Source organism: Oncorhynchus kisutch, linkage group LG8, assembly GCF_002021735.2.
Source record: "Oncorhynchus kisutch isolate 150728-3 linkage group LG8, Okis_V2, whole genome shotgun sequence".
In the NCBI taxonomy this organism is placed as follows: domain Eukaryota; kingdom Metazoa; phylum Chordata; class Actinopteri; order Salmoniformes; family Salmonidae; genus Oncorhynchus; species Oncorhynchus kisutch.
The window spans coordinates 5,625,705-5,638,834 of record NC_034181.2 but is presented as its reverse complement, the minus strand read 5'-3'; the positions used below and the strand labels follow the sequence as shown (position 1 = coordinate 5,638,834).

Here is a 13,130-nt window from a genome sequence, read left to right as displayed (position 1 = left end):
CTGTATATAGCCTCCACATTGACTCTGTACCGTAACACCCTGTATATAGCCTCCACATTGACTCTGTACCGTAATACCCTGTATATAGCCTCCACATTGACTCTGTACCGTAATACCCTGTATATAGCCTCCACATTGACTCTGTACCGTAACACCCTGTATAAAGCCTCCCTGCTGTTATTTTATTATTGCTTCTAAATGATTTGTTATATTTCTATATATTTTGGTGTTTTCTTAAATCTGCATGGTTGGTTAAGTGCTTGTAAGTAATCATTTCACTGTAAAGTCGCCTGGTATACACCATCCCATCCCTTAGTCGGACTATCCTACCTGTTGTATTCGGCGCATGTGACAAATAAAATTAGATTTCTTTGATTTGATTTAAAACTATGAAATAACACATATGGAATCATGTCGTAACCAAAAAAGTGTTAATCAAATCAAAATATATTTCAGATTCTTCAAAGTAGCCTTTGCCTTGATGACAATGTTGCACACTCATTTTATCAGTGTGTTGGGACATTTTCCTGTTGAGAAACAAAGGATAGTCCCACTAAGGGATGGGATGGCGTATCGCTGCAGAATGCATGCTGGTTAAGTGTGCCTTGAACTCTAAATAAATCACTGAGAGTGCCACCAGAAAAGCACCCCCACACCTCCTCCTCCATGCTTCACTGTGGGAACCACAGATGCGGAGATCATCCGTTCACCTACTCTGCGTCTCACAAAGACCAAAAATTGGAACCAAAAATCTCACATTTGGACTAATCAGACCAAAGGACAGATTTCCACCGGTCTAATGTCCATTGCTCGTGTTTCTTGGCCCAAGCAAGTCTCTTCTTATTATTGGTGTCCTTTAGTTGTGGTTTCAATTCGACCATGAATGCCTTATTCACTCAGTCTCCTCTGAACAGTTGTGGTTGAAATGTGTCTGTTATGTGAACTCTGTGAAGCATTTATTAGAGCTGCAATATCTGAGGCCGGTAACTCTAATGAACTTATCCTCTGCAGCAGAGGTAACTCTGGGTCTTCCTTTCCTCATGAGAGCCAGGTAACTCTAATGAACTTATCCTCTGCAGCAGAGGTAACTCTGGGTCTTCCTTTCCTCATGAGAGCCAGTTAACTCTAATGAACTTATCCTCTGCAGCAGAGGTAACTCTGGGTCTTCCTTTCCTCATGAGAGCCAGGTAACTCTAATGAACTTATCCTCTGCAGCAGAGGTAACTCTGGGTCTTCCTTTCCTCATGAGAGCCAGTTAACTCTAATGAACTGATCCTCTGCAGCAGAGGTAACTCTGGGTCTTCCTTTCCTCATGAGAGCCAGTTAACTCTAATGAACTTATCCTCTGCAGCAGAGGTAACTCTGGGTCTTCCTTTCCTCATGAGAGCCAGTTAACTCTAATGAACTTATCCTCTGCAGCAGAGGTAACTCTGGGTCTTCCTTTCCTCATGAGAGCCAGTTAACTCTAATGAACTTATCCTCTGCAGCAGAGGTAACTCTGGGTCTTCCTTTCCTCATGAGAGCCAGGTAACTCTAATGAACTTATCCTCTGCAGCAGAGGTAACTCTGGGTCTTCCTTTCCTCATGAGAGCCAGGTAACTCTAATGAACTTATCCTCTGCAGCAGAGGTAACTCTGGGTCTTCCTTTCCTGTGGCGGTCCTCATGAGAGCCAGTTAACTCTAATGAACTTATCCTCTGCAGCAGAGGTAACTCTGGGTCTTCCTTTCCTGTGGCGGTCCTCATGAGAGCCAGTTAACTCTAATGAACTTATCCTCTGCAGCAGAGGTAACTCTGGGTCTTCCTTTCCTGTGGCGGTCCTCATGAGAGCCAGTTTCATCATAGTGCTTGATGGTTTTTGTGACTGACCTTCATGTCTTAAAGTAATGATGGACTGTTGTTTCTCTTTGCTTATTTGAGCTGTTCTTGCCATAATATGGACTTGGTCTTTTACCAAATAGGGCTTCTATATACCACCCCAACCTTGTCACAACACAACTGATTGGCTCAAGCACATTAAGAAGGAAAGAAATTCCACAAATTAACTTTTAACAAGTCACACCTGTTAATTGAAATGCATTCCAGGTGACTACCTCATGAAGCTGGTTGAGAGAGTGCCAATAGTGTGCAAAGCTGTCATCAAGGCAAATGGTGGCTAATTTGAAGAATCTAAAATCTATTTTCATTTGGTTAACACTTTTTTGGTTACTACATGATTCCATATGTGTGTTATTTCGATAGGTTTGATGTCTTCACTATTATTCTATAATGTATAGAATAGTAAAAATAAAGAAAACCCCTTTGAATTAGTAGATGTGTCCAACTTTTGACTGGGAGTATGTATTTTTTATTAAAGGATCAAAGACCTGGTCAGTATGGGCTGGTTACTGAGGAGAACCACCAGGATCCACAGAGCTGCTGTTACACTGCTGGAGTGGAGGTGCTCCTCCGTGAACATCAACAACCAGTCGAAGCCCAGGGTACGCACCAACTCCTCACATGCCCTGCAGGGGGGGGCAGAGAGCAGTCAAGCTACACACAACACAGTCAAAGCCCAGGGTATGCACCAACTCCTCACATGCCCTGCAAGGGGGGACAGAGAGCAGTCAGGCTACACACAACACAGTCAAAGCCCAGGGTATGCACCAACTCCTCACATGCCCTGCACCAACTCCTCACATGCCCTGCAGGGGGGGACAGAGAGCAGTCAGGCTACACACAATACAGTCAAAGCCCAGGGTACACACCAACACCTCACATGCCCTGTAGGGGGGGACAGAGAGCAGTCAGGCTACACACAACACAGTCAAAGGCTATACAGTATGAAGAGGGGCAGAAACTGCTTCTCCAATAGAAATCCCAGTTGTAGGTGGTGTCATGGCGACGTTTGCGTAGCTAAATTAATGCGTAAAAAGGCAGTCCTTTCGATATCATTTAAAAAAATATATATATATATATATTTTTAAATGAAAACGTGTCAGTTTGTCACTTTCACAAGGTTGGAGTAATAACATGTTAAAACTAGTGAAGACGTCGTCTCCAGTCTAGGTGGCGCCTTTCCGTTTGGAGAATATTAACTATGGGAGAATTCTTCACTTCTCTCATTGACTTGTCAAACCCTGGTGTGGTCTGTTTTTGTCTCTTTCGCAAATGTTCCCGGAAGTCTCGGGAGTCTTGCGCCTCTGGGTTTAAAAACTCTGTGACGCAGTTACACGCGCGCACACACCACACACACACACACACACACACCACACACACACACACACACACACACACACACACACACACACACACACACAGTGACGTACTGTGCGTTGACGGTGCATTTCTCCTTGGTGGTGAAGAGCAGTTTGAGAAGGATGTCTAGCAGTCTGTTCCTCAACAGGATCAGGTTGGCCGACAGAAGACCCCCAAGGTCTTCATCATTACCTGGAACACAATAGACAATATTACCACTACTATTACTACAATAATATGACTGTACTGAATACTGAGAGGAGACCCCCAAGGTCTTCATCACTTAAAACACAAATTAAGTGATGGGAAAAAAATGTATTAATGCGATTTAGAATCAACAAAAAAGGCAAGGAACAGCATAGTTTTGGCATCGTACAAAAACCTGTATGTAAATTTGTGACAATCTCTATGCTAGTTAGTGACAATAGTCTCTATGCTAGTTAGTGACAATAGTCTCTATGCTAGTTAGTGACAATAATATCTATGCTAGTTAGTGACAATAATCTCTATGCTAGTTAGTGACAATAATCTCTATGCTAGTTAGTGACAATAATCTCAATGTAAATCAGTGACAATAATCGCTAGGTAAATTAGTCATCTCTATGCTAGTTGGTGACAATATCTATGCTAGTTGGTGACAATAATATCTATGCTAGTTGGTGACAATATCTATGCTAGTTGGTGACAATCTCTATACTAAATTAGTGACAATCTCTATGCTAGTTAGAGACAATATCTATGTAAATTAGTGACAATTTCTATACTAGTTAGTGACACTGAAAATGAGTGATTATAATCTGTATAGTAGTTAAAGACAATAATCTCTATGCAAATTAGTGACAGTAATCGCTATACTAGTTACTGACAATCTCTATATTGAATTAGTGGCAATCTCTATGTAAATTAGTGACAATAATCTCTATGTGAAATAGTGACAATAATCGCTATACTAGTTAGTGACAATAATCTCTATACTAGTTAGTGACAATCATCTCTATACTAGTTAGTGACAATCATCTCTATGCTCGTTGGTGACAATCTCTATGCTAGTTAGTGACAATAATCTCTATGCTAGTTAGTGACAATAATCTATATGTTAGTTAGTGACAATAATCTCCATGGTAGTTAGTGACAATAATCTCTATGTGAAATAGTGACAATAATCTCTATGCTAGTTAGCGACAATAATCTCTATGCTAGTTAGCGACAATAATCTCCATGTTAGTTAGTGACAATAATCTCCATGGTAGTTAGTGACAATAATCTCCATGGTAGTTAGTGACAATAATCTCCATGGTAGTTAGTGACAATAATCTCCATGGTAGTTAGTGACAATAATCTCCATGGTAGTTCGTGACAATAATCTCTATGCTAGTTAGTGACAATAATCTCCATGGTAGTTAGTGACAATAATCTCCATGGTATTTAGTGACAATAATCTCCATGGTAGTTAGTGACAATAATCTCCATGGTAGTTAGTGACAATAATCTCCATGGTAGTTAGTGACAATAATCTCTATGCTAGTTAGTGACAATAATCTCCATGGTAGTTAGTGACAATAATCTCCATGGTATTTAGTGACAATAATCTCCATGGTAGTTAGTGACAATAATCTCCATGGTAGTTAGTGACAATAATCTCCATGGTAGTTAGTGACAATAATCTCCATGGTATTTAGTGACAATAATCTCCATGGTAGTTAGTGACAATAATCTCCATGGTATTTAGTGACAATAATCTCCATGGTAGTTAGTGACAATAATCTCCATGGTAGTTAGTGACAAAAATCTCTAAATTAGTGTGTGTGTGTGTTACCTCCATCTATCTTCTCCTCGTTGTTGACCTCCATCACTACAAACTTCTCACACACAGCAAAGGTTGGCAGGGTGGATGAGATGAACTGGCCAAACCTATCAAACATACCATAAAACAGACAGACACATGAGCTACATGGGTATATACAGTATGTTCTCGTGAAGGGATTTGTAGGCAGTTGCAAGGACTGGGGAGACCAGTTTAATTCACACATTCATTGCCTGGCACGGGACTTGAACCAGCAACCTTCTAACTACTGGTCCACCTCTCTGATGTCTTACCGTAGCAGGTCGTATGGGTTGGGGAAAGTGTAGTGTTATTACCGTAGCAGGTCATATGGGTTGGGGAAAGTGTAGTGTTATTACCGTAGCAGGTCATATGGGTTGGGGAAAGTGTAGTGTTATTACCGTAGCAGGTCATATGGGTTGGGGAAAGTGTAGTGTTATTACCGTAGCAGGTCATATGGGTTGGGGAAAGTGTAGTGTTATTACCGTAGCAGGTCATATGGGTTGGGGAAAGTGTAGTGTTATTACCGTAGCAGGTCATATGGGTTGGGGAAAGTGTAGTGTTATTACCGTAGCAGGTCATATGGGTTGGGGAAAGTGTAGTGTTATTACCGTAGCAGGTCATATGGGTTGGGGAAAGTGTAGTGTTATTACCGTAGCAGGTCATATGGGTTGGGGAAAGTGTAGTGTTATTACCGTAGCAGGTCATATGGGTTGGGGAAAGTGTAGTGTTATTACCGTAGCAGGTCATATGGGTTGGGGAACCCTTGCAGTAGCAGACTCAAAACGTTGCTGATAGCAGAGATGGTGGGCTGAGACAGAGACGTGTCTCTCAGGGTTAACAGCAGCTTGGGAATCAGCTGGAACTCTCGTAACAACTTAGCGTTCTTCGCTGCCTCACTGTGATGGGGGAGAAGAGGACAGACAGACAGTTGGTTGATATATAACACAGGAAACATGGTCTTCCTGTGTCTTTGTTTCTCATAAACCCCAGGTGATTTAAGACTATAGTGTCACTATTAACTGAAATATCACATTTACAAAAGTATTCAGACCCTTTACTCAGTACTGTGTTGAAGCACCTTCGGCAGCGATTACGGCCTCGAGTCTTCTTTGGTATGATTCTACAAGCTTGGCACACCTGTATTTGGGGAGTTTCTCCCATTCTTCTCTGCAGATCCTCTCAAGCTCTGTCAGGTTGGATGGGGAGCGTCGCTGCACAGCTATTTTCAGGTCTCTCCAGGGATATAAAAGGAATACCTCCCAGATTGCAGTTCCTAGGGCTTCCACTAGATGTCAACAGTCTTTAGAAAGAGTTTCAGGCTAGTTTTTTTATTATTTTATTAGCCAGAATTTGTAGTTTTAGTAAGTGGCTGCCATTTTGCTTTAGTGTTTGTTGTGCGTTCGGTGAGGGTGCGTACTTCGTTATATATCTCCGGTATTCTCCGTCTTAAATTTTATAATTTAATTTACATATTAGGGTATCTGAGGATTGATTAGGAACGTTGTTTGATATGTTTGGAATAAGTTGATTGGTAACTTACAGGATTTATTTGTATGCATTTTGAACGAGGGAAACCGGTGGATTACTGAGTCAAGGCAGCCAATGAAACTGACCTTTTTGGGATATAAGTAAGGACTTTATCGAACAAAAATACCAATTTTATGTAGCTGGGACGCTTGTGATTTCAACCAGATGAAGATCTACAAAAGGTAAGTGATTTATTTTTAGCACTATTTCTGCCTCTGCTCGGTTGGAAAATGAATGTAAATGCTTTTGTGTGCCGGGCGCTGTCCTCAGGTAATCGCATGGTGTGCTTTCGCCATAAAGCCTTTTTGAAATCTGACAAAGCGGCTGAATTAACAAGAAGTTAAACTTTAAATTATGTATTTTGATAAATGTTTAATATTACGATTTTTGTCGTTTGAATTCCGCGCTCTGCAATTTCACCGGATGTTGGCCAGGTGGGACGCTAGCGTCCCAATGATCCATAAGAAGTTAAGGACATCAAAGTCAAGGTATTGGAGTGGCCGTCACTAAGCCCTGACCTCAATCCTATAGAACATTTGTGGGCAGAACTGAAAAATTGTTTGCAAGCAAGGAGGCCTACAAACCTGACTCAGTTACACCAGCTCTGTCAGGAGGAATGGGCCAAAATTCACCCAATTTATTGTGGGAAGCTTGTGGAAGGCTACCCGAAACATTTGACCCAAGTTAAACAATTTAAAGGCAATGCTACCAAATACTAATTGAGTGTATGTAAACTTTTGACCCACTGGGAATGTGATGAAAGAAATAAAATCATTCTCTCTACTATTATTCTCACATTTCACATTCTTGAAATAAAGTGGTGATCCTATCTGACCTAAGACAGGGAATTTTTACTCGGATTAAATGTCCGAAATTGTGAAAAACTGAGTTTAAATGTATTTGACTAAGGTGTATGTAAACTTCTGACTTCAACTGTACACAGGTATGTGCCTTTCCAAATCATGTCCAGTCAATTGAACATACCCAAGGTGGACTCCAAGTTGTAGAAACATCTCAAGGATGATGAATGGAAACAGGATGCACCTGAGCTCAATGTTGAGTCTCATAGCAAAGGATGTGAATACTTATGTAAATAAGTAGTAAATAATCTGTAAATAATAGTAGTAAATAATCTGTTTTATAGTTGTAATACATTTGAAAACATTTCTAAAAACCTGGTTTTCGCTTCATCATTATGGGGTATTGCTTGCAGATTGATGAGGGATTTTTTTTTTTTTAATCAATTTAAAAAAAAAGGCTGTAACGTAACAAAATGTGGAAAAAGTCACGGGGTCTGAATACTTTCTGAATTCACGGTAATAGCAGGAGTTAATCATTCCTCACCTGGACTCAGTGAGGAGCTCTATAAAGTGTTCAAACAGGGACAGGTGCAGTTCGTAGGGTGCATGGAGCCACACCTGAGGAGACAGAAAGAACATTTGAAAACCTCTACAAACATAGCACACCAGAAAACCAACAACATTATTTTGTCTGCAGGGACCACGTTTGGCTCGATTTTGGATCAGTTGCCCTGAAGCCCATTGTGTTTGGCTTGCACCAAGGACCACCAACCACCATTTTGGCTCAAACTGGATCAGTTTCCCAGAGGCCATTTTGGCTCAAAACTGGAGCCAGTTCCCCTGAGGCCCATTGGTTTAGTGCTAACCTCGAAGTCACAGAGCAGGTCCTGGAAGGCGGTGGTGTTGGGGATGATGGAGGTCTCGTGGCCGCTGTCTACTGTTCCCACCAGGGAGAAGGTCAGGTGCAGGATGTGGCTGTTCAGCAGGTGACGCTTCTTCTTCAACAACATGGCCAGCAGCTAGAGACCGAATAACAGACACATACTACAGTTAGACTGAGTTATATTACTGTTGTACTAGAACTACAGCAGACAGGATGTGACTGTTCAGAAGGTGACGCTTCTTCTTCAAAAGTATGGCCAACAGGTACAGCAGAGAAACAACAGTTTTATCTCAGCAACAATGTTCACACAAACATTGTGTGGTTGTGTCCACAAAATATATTGTAAATTAAACTTGAGTGTGAACTAGGCCATATTGCATTGTGGGTAGTGTAGTTGTACCTGGTAGCCTTTGATGCGCTCCATCTCCTTGCTGGCCAGCGGGTTGCTCTTGACGACGCACACCATCGCCTTGACGGCCGCGTAGAGACCCTCAACGTCCTGCGCCATGGCAACCAGGCCCAAAATGGCCGCAGCCCCGCCCACGTACTGCAGGTTAGTCGCCACAGGCTTGGGGACGAACGCACGCACACCTGGAAGAGAGCGGAAAGGAGGAGTTAGTCTACAGGTAAGGTGTGTGTGTAGTTGGTGGCCACAGACTTGGGGACAACTGATGACCGAAGTCAGCTTGCATGCGCCCGGCTCGCCACAAGGAGTCGCTAGAGCGCGATGAGCCAAGTAAAAGCCCCTTGGCCAACCCTCCCTTAAACCGGACGGCGCTTGTCCAATTGTGGGCTGCCCGATGGGGCTCAACCCTGATTAATAGTTACATCTCCAGGTATCCTAACCCAGGTATCCTAACCCCTTACCCAGGTATCCTAACCCCTTACCCAGGTATCCAATGACAGCTGCTCCTATGGTGCGTGCTGGACCGTTGAGGTGACCGGCCGCGTTGTGGATCAGCTTGACCGGAGTGGCATTCTCATGAGACGACACAGCCAACTGAGGAGAGGGGAGGAGTAGAGGGGAGAGAAGGGGGAGAGGAGAGGGGAGGAGAGAAGGGGGAGAGGGGTGGAGGAGAGAGGGAGAGGAGGGGAGGAGGAGAGGGGAAGAGGGAAGGAGGAGAGGGGAGGGGGAGAGAAGGGGGAGGAGAGGGGGAGAGAAGGGGGAGGAGAGGGGGAGAGAAGGGGGGAGGAGAGGGGGAGAGAAGGGGGGAGGAGTGAGGGGGAGAGAAGGGGGGAGGAGTGAGGGGGAGAGAAGGGGGGAGGAGAGGGGAAGAGGGGAAGAGGAGAGAAGGGAGAGATGGGAGGAGAACAGGGGGAGAGGGGAAGAGGAGAGATGGGAGGAGAACAGGGGGAGAGGGAGGAAGGGAGGGAGAGATGGGAGGAGAACAGGGGGAGAGGGGAAGAGGAGAGAAGGGAGAGATGGGAGGAGAACAGGGGGAGAGGGGAAGAGGAGAGATGGGGAGGAGAACAGGGGGAGAGGGGAAGAGGAGAGATGGGAGGAGAACAGGGGGAGAGGGGAAGAGGAGAGAAGGGAGAGATGGGGGGAGAACAGGGGGAGAGGGGAAGAGAAGAGAAGGGAGAGATGGGGGGAGAACAGGGGGAAGAGGGGAAGAGAAGAGAAGGGAGAGATGGGAGGAGAACAGGGGGAGAGAAGGGAGAGTGGAAATAAAAGGGGGAGAGGAAAACAGGTCAAAATCCGTATTCAATCCCAAGACAATGTACACAAAGCAACCAGTGTTAATCTCCTGTTGTTAAATCTGCTGCCTCTGCACCCTTCTCTACAGAGATTCACCTTTAGTACACTCAGACAGGGAGAGAGGCCACGGGGTTCACCTGGGAAACCACTTCACAGGTGGGGAGGAGATAACATTGTTACAGGTGAGGTGGAGATAACATTGTGTTATGGGGGAGATAGCATTGTGTTACAGGGGGAGATAACATTGTGTTACAGGGGGGACATAACATTGTGTTACAGGGGGAGATAGCCTTGTGCTACAGGTGGGGAGATAACATTGTGTTACAGGGGGAGATAACATTGTGTTACAGGGGGAGATAACATTGTGTTACGGGGGAGATAACATTGTGTTACGGGGGGAGATAACATTGTGTTACAGGGGGATATAACATTGTGTTATGGGGGAGATAACATTGTGTTACGGGGGAGATAACATTGTGTTTACAGGGGGAGATAACATTGTGTTACAGGGGGAGATAACATTGTGTTACGGGGGAGATAACATTGTGTTACAGGGGGAGATAACATTGTGTTACAGGGGGAGATAACATTGTGCTGTGGGGGAGATAACATTGTGTTACAGAGGAGATAACATTGTGCTACAGGGGGAGATAACATTGTGTTACAGGGGGAGATAGCATTGTGTTACAGAGGAGATAACATTGTGTTACAGGTGGAGATAACATTGTGTTACAGGGTGGAGATAACATTGTGTTACAGGGTGGAGATAACATTGTGTTACAGGTGGGGAGATAACATTGTGTTATGGGGGAGATAACATTGTGTTACAGGGGGAGATAACATTGTGCTACAGGTGGGGAGATAACATTGTGTTACAGGTTTGGGTGGAGATAACATTGTGTTACAGGTTTGGGTGGAGATAACATTGTGTTATGGGGAGATAACATTGTGTTACAGGGGGGGATAACATTGTGTTACAGGGGGAGATAACATTGTGTTACAGGGTGGAGATAACATTGTGTTATGGGGAGATAACATTTTGTTACAGGGGGAGATAACATTGTGTTTACAGGGGGAGATAACATTGTGTTACAGGGGGAGATAACATTGTGTTACAGGGGGAGATAGCATTGTGTTATGGGGGAGATAACATTGTGTTACAGGGGGAGATACCACTGTGTCACAGGGGGAGATACCAGTGTTACAGGTGGGGTGTCCCTTACCCAGGATACCTGGGCCATAGTACATACAGGACCATAGTACATACAGGACCGTAGTACATACAGGACCGTAGTAGGCCTTGCTGTCCAGGTTTTGTGTGTGTGTGTGTGTGTGTGTGTACGTTAGCAATGCTAACCTGTTTAGCGATGGCCTTGCTGTCCAGCTTGTTGTAGACCTTGCGTATCTTGGCCACGGTGAGGGCAGAGACAGAGAGGGCGTACAGGCTGAAGGATACCTTCTCCTCTGGGACCAGGGCGACTGGACATGAAGGCTCTCCAGTCTTAGAGTCTTTACCTGAAGGGCAGAGAGACACGACAATCCACAGCGGTTCCTCAACAACAGACAGTTACTCACAGGGAACGTGACCCTGGAAGCTGTGTAGTTGGCTTACCACTCAATATGTGTGTGTTCTCTGTGTGTGTGTGTGTGCGTGTTCTCTGTGTGTGTGTGTGTGTGTTCTGTGTGTGTGTGTGTGTTCTTTGTGTGTGTTCTCTGTGTGTGCTCTCTGTCTGTGTGTGTGTTCTCTCTGTGCGTGTGTGTGTTCTTTGTGTGTGTGTTCTCTGTGTGTGTGTGTTCTCTGTGTGTGTGTGTTCTCTCTGTGTGTGTGTGTTCTCTGTGTGTGTTCTCTATGTGTGTGTGTTCTCTGTGTGTGTGTTCTTTGTGTGTGTTCTCTGTGTGTGTGTGTGTTCTCTGTGTGTGTGTGTTCTCTGTGTGTGTGTGTTCTCTGTGTGTGTGTTGTGTTCTCTCTGTGCGTGTGTGTGTTCTCTGTGTGTGCTCTCTGTGTGTGTGTGTGTTCTCTGTGTGTGCTCTCTCTGTCTGTGTGTGTGTTCTCTGTGTGTGTGTGTTCTCCTCTCTACTCTCGTCCCGTGTGGCTCAGATGGCGGAGCATGACACTTGCAACGTCAGGGTTGTCGGTTTGATTCCCACAAGGGGGGGGGTATATGTGAAAATATGTCTCTCTGCTAAAGGCCTCAAACGTAAACATAAAACACACTCACAGAGCAGGTAGACGGCCTGAAAGCTGCCTGTGTAGTTGGGACCGAGCTCGTACACCGCAGCGACGCTGGCAGCAGGAAGCCCCTCCTCCAGGAAGTGTGTGGGCCCCAGGCGCCACACCAGATTGGACAGCTGTCTCTGGGCAGGGGGAGTGCCTATGTAGCTGTACACGGTGCTGACCACAGGAGGGTTGGTGCTCCCAGAACCACCAGGAGAACTGTGGATGTAGTGGAGCTGGAGAGGAGAGAGAATCGACCGCTGTTACAACAGTTTAATGTCTAATGACACACTGTTATTAAACATAAACCATATCTTTATGTACCTTCACCTGGTAGAGGGTCTGGAGGGGGGGGGGGGGGGGGGGGGGGGGGGGGGGGGGGGGGGGGGGTGTAACCGTTTTAATATAGGTAGAGTCTTCAAGCCACACACACACACACACATCTGATTTCAAATAGGCACACAGTCACACACACACAGAGAACACACACACACACAACACCACACACACACACACCCTACCTTGGTGGTTTGGAACAGTTGTCCGTCGATGTACAGCGTGGCCATGCTGTTTTTCACATGCCTTTACTCATGACTAACAGCAGGTGGTGCCACTGACCCTCTCCGATCAGCTCTCCGCAGCGGAACCTGCGCACGCAGCACGCCAGAACCTCGAAGAACGAAGGACTCCTCGCTGAAATCATCCACTGTTGGGGGGTGGGGGATAGTAATGTTAACATAAATGTTGTAAAATGTTTTTCATATGGGTTTGAAAACAGGGCTGGGTCTTGAGGATTTTGGGGGCACACGGCTGACTGGTTGACCACCGTTCTGTGACATGACATACTAGAAAAGACAATGTGTCACTAGTCGGCTGGGAAGTTAGCCACAATTTAGTACTAGCCTTGGGCTAGCTTCATTTCCATCCCTGATGAGAGGAGGGAGAG

General features: G+C 45.0%; 1 protein-coding gene across 1 annotated transcript in view; it reads right to left on the bottom strand.

The window, feature by feature from the left end:
- The window catches only part of wdfy3 (WD repeat and FYVE domain containing 3), a 217,582-nt gene that overhangs the window by 90,014 nt on the left and 114,438 nt on the right, over positions 1-13,130 (bottom strand). The window contains 12 exon segments of the mRNA XM_031829582.1: positions 2,365-2,502; positions 3,307-3,427; positions 5,052-5,146; positions 5,795-5,956; positions 7,932-8,005; positions 8,254-8,406; positions 8,671-8,861; positions 9,159-9,270; positions 11,327-11,484; positions 12,189-12,420; positions 12,706-12,761; positions 12,764-12,870. Of these exon segments, the coding sequence (XP_031685442.1) occupies positions 2,365-2,502; positions 3,307-3,427; positions 5,052-5,146; positions 5,795-5,956; positions 7,932-8,005; positions 8,254-8,406; positions 8,671-8,861; positions 9,159-9,270; positions 11,327-11,484; positions 12,189-12,420; positions 12,706-12,761; positions 12,764-12,870 (1,599 nt within the window).